Raw genomic sequence first — 16,433 nt, 5'->3', positions numbered from 1 at the left:
TGATGCCAGTCATTCGTTCTACTCAAAATGAATATCCTTTCCAAAATGGTTTCCTTCTACATGGATATTGGAAATACAGCATGCTATACTGCTATACTGTAAAGGTAAAAGGGTATCTTTGACATACATACCAGTAACTAGATGAAGAGTGTGAAAGAGAAGTGGAATGAAACATACCTGGCTAACACCAATTTCAATGTTCAAGCTCATATTAGGTTGAGTCTCCTTCCCTTTTAGGCAGGGCTGATATCAGAAGGACAAGGAGGGAAAGGGGCAGTTATCCTGGAGCCCAGCAATTTATAGGGACCTGGACAGCAACAGTAGGAGTGGTGGTAGCTAGAGCCCCAGGCCCTTGGGGAAAAAAATCGCCGCTAGTGCATCATGCTGTGTGCTCTGGGCAGTACTAAGGGGGAGGAGGGGCATGCTATACTATCCTTCTGGGAGCATGGAGCCAGCCTCCCCACCTTGCCCAAGAGGCCTTGGAGCTTGTCAGCCCACCTGGATGGGGGTCTTTATGCCAAGAGGATACTTTTGTTATTCCTATCAGAGTCTGCTCCTATTTGGCCATGTTATAATCTTTTATTTTTGGGGGGGGGGGGGGGGAAGAGAGAAGAGTCAATTTATACTTGCTCAGTACAGATGTCAGCAGATAACTATTAACAGGTTCTATCCTAACAAAGCATGCTCCATCTCCTTACTATTTTTGCAAGCAACAGGACAGCACATGACCCACTCCCACACAGCAACTGAGTGTGCTGTTAGAGGCACAGCCAATATTTCCCTGTATTGACTACTTGAAGCCAGGGTGAGTCTCTCTTCAGTGCTCTCAGTGACAGAGTGTAAATGAGGAAATAATTTGAATCAGACTGAGAGGAGGACAAAAAGCCAAAATACGGAGGGTTAGGGGAAAAGATCTAGTGAGAATGGGACTAGGAGAGAAAAGGGGAGAAATTGGACTGAATTTCTGCAGGTTTGCTGCCTTTAAAGTAGTATGTGATTAAGGGCTGTATCATAATGGGGCTGAATTAAGGTTGCAAAGACCACCTTGATTAAGGTTGAGGTGCTTGACTTTGAAATCATAATTGTTTTTAAATGTAGTTTTCTATAACTTTATTTGTATTACAACAACACCTGGATGTCCCAACAGAGATTAGGACCTTATTTTATTATACTGGAAGTTTTTCGGGATTAAATTGGCAAGATGGGATATAGGGAGTATTATCCTGATTTTATGGATAGGAATCAGCATCATTCATTTAATAAACTGTGAAGTCCATTCTCAAATCAACAGCTATTACACAAGATTAGCTTCTCCCTCCAAATGCTGAACACCTTACTTCTTTGATTTTTATAAAACTAAAAGTACCCACATGTAATTTGTTACCAGGAAAAATAAACAGAAGGGCCAACATTTTTCAGATGTGATTTGTGATTCTGAGTGTCTCACACATTTGAGCGTCCAGGCTGAGATACTTTAAAAGGAACTAAATTTTGAGAGGGACGGTATCATGAACAATTTCTTGGAAGAAATGAAGCTCCCAGGAGTCTCCCAAAGAGTTTGACTATTGCAATGTAAATAATATCAAGAAACATGGTCTCTCTAATACTTCAATTAGTATCAGCAGAAAGGAAATACACTACATAGGTTTGATGAGTGAGTGAAAAATGAAAATACACATAGACAGGTCTCCCTGAATGTACACCTATCCTTATAGAGTAGGAATAAAGATCGCTAAGAAACATAAATCAGCATCATACTGAATATAAAAGTATCTCCCTTAAATAAGCAGAAGGATAACTTGACCATTCACATTTAATAATATACTTAACCAGCAGGATCATTCAGGAGATACTTATGCTTGATCACCTTAAAGACTTCTATAGCATTTGAATATTGTTTTGTAAGATAAACTGAGCAACAAAAAGGCATAAGACCTTAAATATTATTGACCAAAAGATTTTACATTATCAGTTCAGTTCCAAAGGACACATGATTTTGCCTCATGTTCCAATAAATCATACAGATCAGTCTGAAGTGACTGGTAATCAGCTTTTTACTGAATCTTTTTGTTAAAATTAAAATGTAAGCAGATCAAAGCAAACAAATAATTCCCCCCCCCCCCAAAAAGGAGACTGAATAAATTGAAGTTAGTAAAAATTTGCACATGAGCTATCTATATGGGCAATACATTTTATATGCATGGAAGCATATTCAAATATACACCACCAATAGATTTAAAAAAAAAAACCCAAAACCCTAGCTATGGGAACTCTGCTTATGTGCTGGGCGGCATTTGAATCTGTCCTGAATAGCTACACAAGTGCATGGATTACAGGTAGAACTGGTCACTGGTAAGTAATATAATGTTCCTAGTTTTGTTTGCAGTTCCTTTTGCAAAAATATATTTTTTAAAAAAAATCTCTTTAAGGAAAATTAATGGTACAGGAAGAATCTTTGCAAATCACATATAGCTATATTCATAACACATTCACAAAAGTTGTAAAACTAATGACAGCATTCTTTCTGGTATCTATTTAATCTAAAAAATTGAAGAACTTTATATTACAAAGCAATTCCCCAAGTTACATTTTTATGCAAAATTCAAAAGTTTTTTTTTTTTAATAAAAAGCTACAATTAAGCCAAATACTATATGGTCTAATAATACAATGATGCAGCTTATGTACTAGTTTAAAGTAGTTTCTCCTTCAATTCACTTTTCAACTTTTTAAAGTCCATAAATCTCAATCCTGCACCATCAATCCCACAAGGGCCAGACCCCCTCACAGAGCTACTTAAGCAGAACTAGTTGTATGATTCAGGTCAGATATGTAGAGAATTGATGAACATTAAACTAAGATTATGGGGGCAGAGATGGGGAAAATAGTGTAGTATATATTTAAAGTCAATAGTTTTCTACTTCAGTATGGAGAGCGCTATGTATTTGTTTAGTTGATGGTAATTATACATCAGATATATATTTATCATAACTACTAGCCTCCAAAACATGATCTAGGTTCTATGTTACAGAAAAGTTAAGTAACCTTAAGTATATTGTCACTATAAATTAGAAATATTAACAAGTAAAAATTCTATCTAAGAATGATGTAAAGATAAACTTGTTATTTTAAAAGAATTAATGTTTCGCACTGTACCAAATACCTATTTTCGCTGTAGTGCAAAACAGGTATTTGGTAGGATATAGTTTAACAACCTGAGGAAAACCTATATTCTAAGGTTAATAAAGATATACAGGGCTTTTGTCAAAACTCACACTGCAACACAGCGTCATGGTTTAAGGGAAAGCTGGATTGCTCAATCTCCCATCCCCACAACAATCAGAGAGAAGACATTTAAAAATAAAGTTTTAAGTTTTACTCCAACAGCAAGATGAAAGAAAAAAAAAAGACCCAGCTCTAGGTTTGCAACACATTCTCTAGGCCCCAGTAATTCACTTACTTCTACAATAAAGAATGAACAATTAAACCATCAAAATAACATTTCCCCCAGTGCTGTTTAAAATACAAGCTAAGACCCTTAATTTACTCTGAGTAAATGAAGCAAAAATGAGATACGAATAAAGAAGAGTTTACCTGTTTGGTCCATCTTTCTCACGAGCAGAAAGCAGCTCTTTTCTTTCTCTATTACTCAAATCCTTCCTTCACCATGTGCTAGCCTAAGGTTTCTAGGTGCTTACTCTCAGGCACTGCTAGTTTTCTAAGTGGATCTAACTGCTTAATCATACAAGTGGTCAGTCAAGAATGAGAATGATCTCTCTTTAGCATCCTGGTTTCACATTTTGTGGAAAACAGTTTCTCAAAAGAAGAAAAAAAGCAACAAATAAAGTGGAAAAACGAAGCCAAGCATGTTACTCTGTATACTAGCATCTCTGCTAATGATGGCTGCCTGCTTCATGGCTAATTGAAAACAGGTGAATAATTATAAAGTTTGGGTCTTATTAAGCACTGTTATTTCAAAACTGGGATAGGAGACAGTTCTCAAATTCACTTAGTTTTAGTATTGACCTGAGAAGACTGAGGTTCTGGGAAAGAACTTGGAAAAAGCTGACTAGCATTAGAATAGATTGATTAATGACTAGAACTGGCCTAAAGTTGCTAGGTATTAGTTCATTTTGCTTTTTACAGATAGATTTTTTTTATTTGATAGCTCTGGATCAGATCCATAACAGTATTCAGGCTACTAACTTCCATTATGGACCTCTATACCATTAAACTGTGTTCTAGGAAATCATGCAACTCTTGACCTTAAATAACTGTTACAGACAAGCTCCAAGACCTCAGTAACTAGCTAAATCCATTGTAAACTCCTTGTCTTAACAGACTTTCTACATGATGCACTCTCCTTGTAGCTTTTCTCCCAGCTGTAGAATATCCTGGCCCAGATCTAAAAGGAATCTAGATGCCTAAACCCCAGATTTAGACATCTCTGTCCCAGTTTCAGGCACTACTGAGACCCACAGAACCCCCACTCAGCTGTTGCATGCTAACCCTGTTGGTGGTTAAACCCAGATGGTGCTTACATGTTTGCTGCAAAAGTTTCCTACACACCTGAATATTTGCCTCTGGGCATAGGTACAAGACCTCATTCTAAGCATCTGGATACTGATCTCAACATGATCCTCAAATCTGGTGCTGGTGCTGCCACCACATTTATTTCACTCATATCTTTTAGCCAAGTATTTGGCCACTGAGCCTGCATGTGGGTAAGCACCCTAACCATTGAGGTAAAAATTATAAGGTAGGAGCTACTCTTTTTCTGGCATTTCTTGCAAGAATAGCGTAGGCACCTAGGGCACCTCACTCCAGGAAAAGGATTCCAAACTGTGAATCATAAGCAAAGATGGGGTGGGAAGGATTAGGATGTACTCCTCTCATTGGCATCTCCCAGGCTACGTCTAGACGGGCATGATTTTCTGCAAATGCTTTTAACGGAAAAGTTTTCCGTTAAAAGCATTTGCGGAAAAGCGCATCTAGATTGGCACAGACACTTTTCCGCAAAAGCACTTTTTGCGGAAAAGCGTCCGGGCCAATCTAGACGCACTTTTGCGCAAAAAAGCCCCGATCGCCATTTTCGCAATCGGGGCTTTTTTGCGGAAAACAAATCTGTGCTGTCTACACTGGCCCTTTTGCACAAAAGCTTTGCGCAAAAGGGACTTTTGCCCGAACGGGAGCAGCATTGTATTTCCGCAAGCAGCACTGATTTCAGACAGTAGTAAGTCAGAGTTCTTGCGGAAATTCAAGCGGCCAGTGTAGACAGCTGGCAAGTTTTTCTGCAAAAGCAGGTGCTTTTGCGGAAAAACTTGCCAGTCTAGACACAGCCCCATTGCCTAGTTTAAACAGTTCCCCAACAGCATGTGGCTTTTGTGGATCCCACTCTTAAGCAAATATCTTTCCCCATGCATTTTACAGGGTCACTCAACACCTAACTCCAGATGTTTTGATCCCATTTTAATCAGCAATTTTGAAGACACCTAAAAGTTGGGTGTTAAAATACCTGTCTGTTTGTGGATGTGAATCCCTATGAGATCAACAATCAACAAGAGCTAACTTCCTACATCTCAGAACACATGGCTTATATTCTTTAATCAATAGGAAATTTTCAAAAGCTGGTATCTCTATTCTTAGTTTCTCTATCCAAATTTCTCTCCGTACAGCTTTCATCTTTATGCTTATTAACAGTTTGCACCTTCTCTTTGGAACAGCCACTTCACCCTGTCCTCCCAATCACACATTCCCTAAATCCACCTGGTACTTATGAAAATAAATCATAACACTGTTTTCATGGCCAATTATTCACTAGAAAATAGTCATTCATGCCTTAGGCTACAAGCTCTTCAGAATATGGACTGTGGTTTTTGCTGAATCTTCCCCGTTGTGAAGTGCTCTGTGCCTTGTGTAGGTGCAATGCACATACAAATAAAAAGTACTGTTTCTTTTATCCAAAGGTCTTCTGCATTGAGGGACAATACAATCCCTTATCTTACTAAGGGTATGTTTAGACTGCAGCCCTCTTCTGGCAGAGGGATGCAGATGAGTCTGGGCGAAATTGCTAATGAAGCGGGGATTTAAATATCCTGCGCTTCATTAGAATAGAAATGGTCGCCGCTTTTTTCCGGCACAGAGCTTTGTTGGAGAAAAGCAGTAGTCTAGAGGCTGATCTATCGCTAAAGAAAGCTTTTTCTGATAGATCCTGTATACCTCGTCTCTTGAGGCATAAGGGATCTATTGGAAAAAGCTTTCTTTAGTGATAGATCAGCCTCTAGTCTGCCGCTTTTCTCCGACAAAGCTCCATGCTGGAAAAAAGCGGCAGCCATTTTTATGCTAATGAAATATGGGATATTTAAATCCCTGCTTCATTAGCAATTTTGCCCAGCCTAATGTGCATCCCTCTGCTGGCAGAGTGGTGCAGTCTAGACATATCCTTAGAAACCAAAGTGGGTTTTTTTATAGGGTTTGTGTTGTCCTTATGAACAAGCATGAATTTCATGTATAAGGTTTTATGCCTAAGAGAAATAATATATTTACAGAGTTAATACATGTGCTAGATATTTTGAAACTGAGATGCCAGGCGGGGAAAAATTCTTTCTTGTGTGCTAAGTGATTCGCTCAGAATGGCAAGATTTTCAGAATGAAAAAAGGAGCTGATGTTTCATGTACCTTTCCTTTTTGCTTTGTTTATTTTGTTTTGTTTTGTTTTTTGTCTGTTTGTTTTAACATATTGATTACTGTTTGAACTTTTCTAGTCCAGCACTTTCTGGTCTGGCAATATCCATAGTTCGGCATGATTTTAGTTAGCCGGATGTACACTTATCATGGGTGTGGCCAAGTTTCCTGGGGTCCTATAAAGTTTCTTGACAACCACCAGTCCTGGCATTCGGTGTTCTGCGCTATTATTTAGCTCTAATTTGCTCCTAAATGTCTTCTAAGATCCCAGTAAGCAGTGGAAGTGTTTATAATGCTGTTAAACTATATTGACCTCCTGTGGTTTGGCAAATTCCCTGGTTTGGGACCAGTCACGTTTCAAGAGTGCCAGATTAGAGAGGTTCAACCTGTAGTGATATAGTTAAGACTCCAAGCCTTATGTTTGCTTTATTATTCTGGTTTTTAGTAACAATTAAAGAGCTGAGGACTTGGCCTTGATGTGTCAAATACTGATGGCCATAAATTGAACATTTGAAGCAATGGAATCTTACAGTCTAATAAATAAGATATTTTAAACAAGTTATGTCCCTGCCAATTGCTAACTGAGATTTAAGCGCTCATAAGGAGGATATAGCAATTGGCAGCTACACATTTTGTGCCAGCTGCTCACCAGGTTGCATCATCCTTATGTTTCCTGTCTTTGTGGGATGCGTTTTATGTTTTAGAGAAACAGGTGGTGTTTTTTTAAAATTATGAACTGTTAATTTAGCTTCTTTTCTTGCATCTTTTTCTTTTCAGGCCCCAGCTCAGAACAACACTTAAGCATGTGGTAAGTCCTATTGCCTGGACATCAACAGGATTTAGGCATGTGTTTTAGTACTTTGATGAATTAGGGATTCAGAAAGGAAGCATATTATTAAAGCATAAGGAATTAGAAAAATCTGAGTTTTATTTTTGTCTTTAGTACTTCATCAGAGTGTGACTCTGAACCTGGCTCTGCCATAGACTTAACTCTATGCCTCAATTTCCCCAGTTATAACAACTTTGCAAAGCCCTCTGAGAAAATTGAGATGAAAGATAAATACAAGATAAAAATAAAAAAAATTTTTTTACTGAAGAACAGACCTAGAAGACCTATGTCACAAAATAAGTTTGATATATATTTTCTGCCAAACTAAGACAAAAACTTAGAAGCTGAGATAGGAATCTCATTAAACAAATATATGTAGATAGAAATATGAGCTGCAACATGGTTCTGAGAATTGCCTCACTGAAGAACCAATTCCTTGGTAGGGAGCAGGAGATGTATAGGTACTAACTGAAGAACTTCTATAAAAATAGTTCAGGAGTCCTATTGGAATTTGCTAAATCAGTGTTTATGGATATGAAGGGTCCAAAAAGGGCTGAAAAAGACAATCATCCTATTCATGTACTTGTTAAAATTGTACTGCTCTTATAAATTGCAGGCCCTTGCCCTTCAACATTAAATATCTAGCAAGGTTTCTCTACAACTGGACTTTTATCATTCACAGTGGCTTGTGAGTCACTGGCATTCATTATGATGACACAGTGAGTTAGTTGACTGTCACTATAAACAGCAAGATCAAAAATTGAAATATATTTTTATGCTCAGTGGGACTAAATTCTGAAACAGATTATGGATGCAACTATTTATTCACCACCCAAGCCCCTTCTTCAGTTCAAAGCTATTTCATAATAGTGCTGTGTTTGAACTCAGAGAACAAGTTCATTGTGCAAATAGTCTGCAGGTTATGTATTTACGCTATCTAGTGTGTAACATTTGAAACATATATTAAAACTTCTAACCTTCCTCTTAAATGGATCCTTAATAATTGGGGAGAATAATGTCAAAACCGGTAGAGCCCTGCAAATCCAAAGATACCCGCATCCGTAGATGTGGATGCAGATATCCACAGCTCATTTTTGCAGCTATAGGGGCAGATGCAGATACAAATTTTTATTTAGAACCCTGCAAATTTGTGCATATCCACTTTATATCTGTGGGTATCAACACCTGTGGATGTAGATGGGGATATTTGTGACTCATTTCTGCAGATACAGATGCAGACACAATTTTTGTATTTATGCAGGGCTCTAAAAATAAGGCTTACAAAGTACCCCTTAAAGTTCTCTGTACCACATTATCTGACACACAATGTGTCCAATAGCATAACAGTACATTTATACACTGGTTACATATTTTCCAGATCAGAAAAATGAGTGTTTAAATAGATATCTAATGCAACATTCAACTAGTTACTGCACAAAAGATAATAAAGTCCTACCTTTGGAGGTTTTCTGTTAACCCTTATTCCACAAACTTTTGATCTGTTTGTTTTTTAAATTACTATTTCACTAATTGTTTACAAGAAACTGTGTAAATAAAATAGAGAGGCACTACACACACTATATTATGTTTGATAAGATGTTCTTGGGGTGTATAGGGAACTACCACAATTCCTTTTATTATTATCAGGAGCTGTACCCATAAAACATTGAGCTGTAATCTAAAATACTGAAATGGATTCAGTTGTTTTTCCTGCAACTGGTCAAATTATTTGATGAAAATAAAGGACCAGACAAATGTAACTCTGTTTTCTGCTAGTAAACTGTTCACAAAATGATCATGATTTCTGCAACCATATTTGTGTAGACTTTGGTCCAGTGTTCTTCAGCAGCAGCTCTGAGAACTACAAGCTGTAGACTGCAAACTTCAGTATGTTGGAAGAACTTCCTGGTTCCTGCCAGGATGTATCTTCTGCCCCCAGCAGGCTCTCAGCAAGGACTGAGTGTATATCTACACTACAGAGGTTTTTTTCTGAAAAAACGTCACTTACGTCCACACTACAGTCGCATTCTTTCGAAAAAAAATCAAAAGAACAGAGGGGTTTTTCCGACACTGATAAACCTCTTTCTACAAGGAAGAAGCCTTTTCCCGAAAAAGCTCTTTCGGAAAAAGGCGTGTGTGGACAGGGAAGAGGGAGTTCTTTCGAAAGAAGAGGAAAGTGGAACAAGCACAGGTGCCCTGGTGGCCACTCCATCCATAGTGATCACAGCTGAAACACGAGATAGCATCCATCCAGTGTGGATGCTATCTTTCAAAAAAGTAGATCGCTTTTTCAATGCTCTTTGGCAGTGTGGACGCTCTCTTTCAGAAGAAGTTTTTTCAGAAGATCTCTTCTGGAAAAGCTTCTTCTGAAAGAAGCCTGCAGTCTAGACATAGCCTGAGCTAGAAGCACGTAGGCTGCAGGCAGAGGAGGGGCTGCTGAACTGTGATCCTGTTCTGTGTTTTTCACAGAATAAAGCCTGTTCCTGGTGTTTCGTTTGAGTGTGTCTGGTCTGAGGTGCACACACACTAATACATAATGCAGAACACACAAAGGAGCCTCAGACCTGGTCTCCCAGCGTTGTGTAAAAAGTCCCAAGGCATCCTCTATGTTGAACGACCTCATACAAGGCTAGTGTACCAGAGGGTTTACATTTGGTATTTCCTTTACAGTTTGTGTGTTGGAAAAGTATGCCCTTTACATATTTCCATGTATGATTCCATTCACTAACAGTATCATTCTTCTAGATTACTGAAACTTTCTAAATAAGAGAAAAACAAATGGCAAATAGTCTTGTTCATGCACAAGTTCCCTTGTTCACATATACTAATATGGCTAATTGTACAGTTCCTGATTTAAAGCCTAGGAAAGTTAATGGAAATTGGTCAAATAACTTCAGATGAATGTGGCTCATGCCCATAAACACAGTCAATTCCCCAAACTTCTGTGCAAACAAAATCCTGTTTATGTGAACGGTTATGAATAACGTGGTCAAACTCAAAAGCTATTTGAAATTCAAACAAATGTTCATGAATACTGTTTTGGAAACATTCACTAAGCTCCAGTTTTTACTGAAACACAAACAAGAACATGTTCCCAGCTTGAAAAAAACAAGATAGTCAATGTTGATCTGGTACCCTTTTTTGACTATTTAAGAATATAGTCAAACAGATATTGTATTAATTCTTTAATTAATTAAATCTAGAAAACTAAACTTCAGAGGTAAATTTAGGGCTCAATCCTAAACTGAAGTCAGTGAAGCTCAAAGGGCAGTGCTCTTCCAATATGGATTTTCAGTTCTAAATCAGAGCTAAAATTGGTATATAAACAAATGCCAAACAATCTAAGTTTTTTTATGACCCAAAATATATTTGCTCATTTCCATGATACAGGTTTCCCCTCCCTGGTCTAGCACACCTGAGATCTGACCAGTCCCAAACAAGGGAGTTTGCCAGGCAAAGGCAGCTCAAGCCTCACCATCCCCAGGCTTCCCTCCTAGCTGCTGGTCCCCACTTTTTGGCTCCCCTTACAGCTGCTGGCCCCAGATGCCAGTCTCCACTCCTGGGCCTTGGCCAAGCTCCATACCACTGGGCTGCAGGCCCACCTTCAACCCTGGCCTGGCTCCTGCCTTCCAGCCTCTCTGCTGTTGGACTCCCAGTCATCCCCCCATTTCTAGCCACCAGACCAGAGAGGCTGAACCTGTATTGATATGATCAGCCATTGACAACTAAAATATTCTTCAACAAGTTCTCTTAAAGTTTTCAATTGATAGCTCAATGTACCAGAAGGAATAGAAGATGTATTTTCTTCTCTCTTTGATCACTTGTAGAGGTTGTTGAAAAGGCCAAGGACAGAAACTCAACTCATTTTAGGATGTGAGGCTGCAGTCAAAAACCATCAGGATAACTGCTACCCAGGCATATTTTCTTGTATCAGTATTATAGCGCTGTTCCTTCGGTGAGCAGGCGCCCTTCTCACCTCCTTTAAATTCTCAAAGATTATGTCTCACAGAATTAGTCAGTGTTTTGAAAGTGTTTTCTTTTAAATGCAGCCTCAACTGCTATGAAGCCTTTTATTTTGGATGACTCAGATGGCTGAAAGAAGATAAAGAAACAAATGTTTTGCCTAGTATTAGAAAATCTCAGAAGAGAATGAGACATGGCTTTATGAACATGTCAGAATAATCATCACTCTGGGATCTATCCTGCTGTACTTTAACAACGTATTCTACTGATACTGTCCACTGAAGTAACTGAGTGCCTAAGAAGTGTTAGGCTATATAATTTCAAGACACAGGACACCAATTATTTTAATTTAGTCAGTACTGATTTACAGGCAGTCCCCGAGTTACGCGGATCCGACTTATGTCGGATCCACACTTACGAACAGGGCTTTCTCGCCCCGGAGCTCGCAGGCAGCGGGACTGCCCAGAGCGCAGCGGTCCCGCCACCACAACCTCCGGGGCAAGAAAAGCTGCTCTGGGTGCCCCTGGTCTGCTGGGGACCGTCGCCAGCAGACCAGGGACACCTGGAGCAAAGCCGGGGAGGTGGAGGGGTCCCGCGCCTCTGAGGCTTTGCTCTGGCAAAGCCTCAGAGGCGCGGCACCCCGCCGCCGCTGCCGCTTTGCTCCCGGTGCCTCTGGTCTGCTGGGGACTGTCTCCAGCAGACCAGGGACACCCGGAGCAAAGCCGGGGAGGCGGAGGGGTGCCGCGCCTCTGAGGCTTTGCCAGAGCAAAGCCTCAGAGGCGCGGGACCCCTCCACCTCCCCGGCTTTGCTCCGGGTGTCCCTGGTTTGCTGGCGATGGTCCCCAGCAGACCAGGGGCACCCAGAGCAGCTTTTCTTGCCCCCGAGTGTCCCGCTGCGACTTTGCTCCCCGTGTCCCTGGTCTGCTGGGGGGGGGGGCGCGCAGCTAGTGGCCCCCCCCAGCAGACCAGGGAGACGTGGAGCAAAGCCCCGGGCCTGTGGTAGAGCAGGTGGGGCACTGCCGGTTGGTCCCGCAGCACCGCTCCTTGGCGCTACTGGACCAACCCGGCAGCACCCCAGCTGCTCTGCCCCAGGAGTCCTGATTCAGCCGCTGCTGATCAGTTTCAGCAGCAACTGAATCAGGACACCTGGGGCAGAGCAGCTGGGGTGCTGCTGGGTTGGTCCAGTAGCACCGAGGAGCGGCGGCGCTACTGGACCAACCCAGCAGCACCCCAGCTGCTCTGCCCCAGATGTCCCCAAGTCAGCTGCTGCTGAAACTGACCAATGGCTGACTACAGGAAGCTCCTGCCCCAGGGCTTCCTGGAATCAGCCGCTGATCAGTTTCAGCAGCAGCTGACTTGGGGATGCCTGGGGTTCTTAAGTTGAATCTGTATGTAAGTCAGAACTGGCGTCCAGATTCAGCCGCTGTTGAAACGGATCAGTTTCAGCAGCGGCTGAATCTGGAGGCCAGTTCCGACTTACGTACAGATTCAACTTAAGAACAAACCTACAGTCCCTATCTTGTACATAACCCGGGGACTGCCTGTATAAATAGAATAGTTTTAATAGGAGTTTCATTCCAATGCAAATAGCATCTGTATAGGCATGCATATGCAAGTGAAATATGATTGAACAAATGACACAGGGACAAATTCTGGGGCTTCTTCAGGATTAAAAAAAGCAGCTAAGACCAAATAACACAATAAGTTTAATAAAGCGTTCATGTAAAGACCAGTTCAGATCAACTTACAGTGTCTTCTGATGGATCTATATTTGTGAACAAAGGAATTATTAGACTAGACAGATTTGAGAGACTGATACCAAAATAAATTTTCATCAGCCTTTCTTAAATACTGTATATACTCGATCATAAGCCAAAGTTTTTTGGTAAAAACTCACACTGCAAAGAGTGGGGGGTCAGTTTATGATTGGATTATTGTGCTTCAAATTTATTTTTTCCACTGGTGGTAGGGTTGGCAAACTTCAGTTCCCAGCCCAGCAGGGCAAACAGCTGGCCCACTGGGACGTTTTATATGTCTGGAGTGTCTGCAGGCATGGAGCATTTGACTTCCAGTCACTGCCATTTGCTGTTCAAGGTCAATGAGATCTGCGAGAAGTGGTGACCAGTATGTCCCTTGGCTCATGCCACTTCCCTCAGCTCCCATTGGTTGTGAACAGTGAACAGCAGCTATTGGGTACCATGGGAAGCAGCGTGGGTTGAGGGACTTGCTGGCTGCCACTCCCCACCACTTCAGTTGGCCAGAAACAGTGACTCTGGGAGCATGCAGTCACTTCAGGTGAACAAAATGACCCAATGTGCTGACAAGCTGGGACCAAAAGTTTGTAAATTGCTGATATAGAGTCAGCTTATAAATAGGTCATTGACTTTTTAACATTTTTTTCCTGTAATTTGGGGGGGTTGGTTTATGAATGAATGAGCTTATGTTTGAGAATATATAAGAGACTTCAAAATCCCAGAAGAGCAGAATCCTCAGATTTGGCTATCAAATATCTGGAGACTATCAAATATCTTAAAAAAATACTAATTTTTAAGTACTTAAGTGATATGCAGAAATACCTTTGAACAACAACTTTTGAATACAATAAATCTCCCTAATATGTATACAAAAACCTACTTCTCTTTCCTCAATCACTAAACAAAGATTTAATAAGACTTTATTATTTTTACATACTATGGTACATGTGCTTACTATTTAAATATGAAAATGTATGCACTATTAAATTGATCTGAAACATAATGATAAAATAAATATGCAAAGTAAATGTAGCGATATATTATCCTTGCTCTTTTAGGTTCCCATCCGGTACATGATTACTGTTATGCACATTGATTTTAATGGGATCACTCACAGGGGCAAATTCCTGTGTGGAGTGAACTGTCATGTCTCTATTACATGCACTGGAGTGTGTAGAGTTAAATCTATGCACATATTTTTTCAGGCTCAGGGCTTTATTGCAGGCAAATATCTTGCCATTCACAAAAGGTGTACTAATCATGAATGAGAAATTAACAAGCTCCTCCTTGCTGCTAGCTTATGATGTAATTTGTTATAGGAAAGGTAGGAAATAGGAAATATTGAAAGATATGAAACTCCTAACAAAGTCAGGCAAAAAGTGGAAACTGATTCAAGTTATGAAGTATGAGTATAAAAAAGTGTTATTGTAACTGTTTTGGTCCCAGGATATTAGAGACAAGGTGGTTAAGGAAAAAACTTTTATAGTATCGACTTCTGTTGGTAAGAGAGACGAGAGTCTAAGCTTATGCCATGCTCTTCATCAGAGCTGGGAAATGTGCTCAGAATGTCACAGACAACTACAAGTTGAACATTATTTAGCATAAGTAGTTAACATATATATTAAGGGACCATTGGAGGTGTAGTGGTCAATTAACACCCTTTCAGTCACAGAATGAAAGAGTAAATCTGGGGGCAGGTTTAGAGGGTTATAGATTATTGTAATAAGCCATAAATCCAGTGTCTCTATTTAGTCCAGGACTTTTAGTGTCTAGCAAAATTAGACTTGCATATGAGAAAATGTGGTACACCTTATCCAGTGCACTAAATGCCCCCATAACAACTATGTGGGTGATACAGAAAAGCACAAAACTCTTAAATGAACTTGGACAGAAAAATAATAAAAGACCAGGGGTGGCCCGTGAGCCTAGGCAAACTAGGCAGTTGCCTAGGGCGCCCCCGGCCTGGGCGCCTGATGATGATGTCACGGGGCGCCGGGGCCATTGACAGCTGTGCAGGCAGGGGCGCCAATCGCGCCTTCCGCCTGGGGCGCCAGCTGCCGCAGCCAGCCTCGGGCCGCTCCTGTAAAAAACACTTCTCACAAAAGCCATTATTCTACATCTAACCTCTGAGTCCTCATCTTCCAGGGAAACTTAAACCACACCTGGGAGCTTAAATTATTAACTTTGCTAGACACTAAAAATCAAGGACTGAGTAGAGACAATGGATTTATGGCCCAGTGCAACAATTTATACCTTACAAAACACCCCCTCCAGCCTCTCGCCCCAAAAATGAGGAGATGGTAACTGCCACTTCACCTTGAATAGTCCCTTGAAATCTGTGTTATCTATTTATGCTAAGCAATCTGTTACATCTTATATTTAGCTGTGACACTGAGAATCTACATTCTGAATCTACATTCCCCAGATTTGAAGAAGGTCTCTGTAAGCTCAAAAGCTTGTCTTTGTCACCAACAGAAATTGGCCCAATAAAAGATACTACTTCCCGCTTCTCTTTATAAAACAAATGTGTGCGCGCACACACACACATACAAAAGCATGCAAGGACAAATTAGCCAGCCAATGTACAAAATGAGATTAAACTTGCTAGGGACATACAAAGTAACAAACAAAGATTTTACAAATACATTAGAAGCAAGATGATGACAAGGAAAGAGGATACTCCTTACTCAATGATGAGGGGGAAATTATAGCAGAAAACACAGCAATGGCTAAAGTGTTCGATGTCTTTTGTTTCAGTTTTCACTAGGGATGTAAGGACTAGTCGAGTAGTTGACTAAGCCCAGGCTTATTGGATAGTCAAGTCACTACTTGATCAGTCACTTCTCCCCCTCCTTGCTGCCTATCTGAGACAGCAGGGGTGGCAGCAGGAGGTGGTGCTGGGGGTGGGAGGGGAGCTGGCTTAAAACCTGATTTGCCCCAGCACTGTCTCCTTGGGGGTGTGGGGTAGGAGGGGAGGCAGAGGTGCATCAGGTAACCAGGGGTGAGCCAGGACTCAGCTGTCCTGGTTGGTGCCTGGTCCCAGTCGCTGTGCCTCTGCCTTTTAAATGTAGTAAGAGTTGCCAGGGCCAGGAGCTAACCCCACTGTGGCTCTGCAGTTTCCCCCCATATCAACTAATCAAGTAATCGGAAATTCCATCGACTACTTGATTAGCTGATTAAACGCAATTTAACATCCTTAGTTTTC

General features: G+C 40.8%; 1 protein-coding gene and 1 long non-coding RNA gene across 13 annotated transcripts in view; one reads left to right on the top strand and one right to left on the bottom strand.

Annotated features, from left to right (window-relative positions):
* SHANK2 (SH3 and multiple ankyrin repeat domains 2) overlaps positions 1–16,433 on the bottom strand; it is a 690,873-nt gene that overhangs the window by 331,458 nt on the left and 342,982 nt on the right. Inside the window, exon 1 of one of the 12 annotated variants that reach the window (XM_075927700.1) lies at positions 3,593–3,901. The exons of the other annotated variants lie outside the window; for them this stretch is intronic. Coding sequence (XP_075783815.1) covers positions 3,593–3,605 — 13 coding nt within the window. The 5' untranslated portion in view covers positions 3,606–3,901. Of the gene's footprint in view, positions 1–3,592; positions 3,902–16,433 lie in introns of those variants that run through there. 12 annotated transcript variants of the gene reach the window in all.
* The window catches only part of LOC142829168 (uncharacterized), a 139,876-nt gene that overhangs the window by 12,654 nt on the left and 110,789 nt on the right, over positions 1–16,433 (top strand). The window contains exon 2 of the long non-coding RNA XR_012903549.1: positions 7,460–7,490. This is a non-coding gene — a long non-coding RNA (uncharacterized LOC142829168). The remainder of the gene's footprint in view (positions 1–7,459; positions 7,491–16,433) is intronic.

Source organism: Pelodiscus sinensis, chromosome 4 (genome assembly GCF_049634645.1).
Source record: "Pelodiscus sinensis isolate JC-2024 chromosome 4, ASM4963464v1, whole genome shotgun sequence".
NCBI lineage: Eukaryota > Metazoa > Chordata > Testudines > Trionychidae > Pelodiscus > Pelodiscus sinensis.
This window is presented reverse-complemented; position numbering and strand designations above follow the sequence as displayed.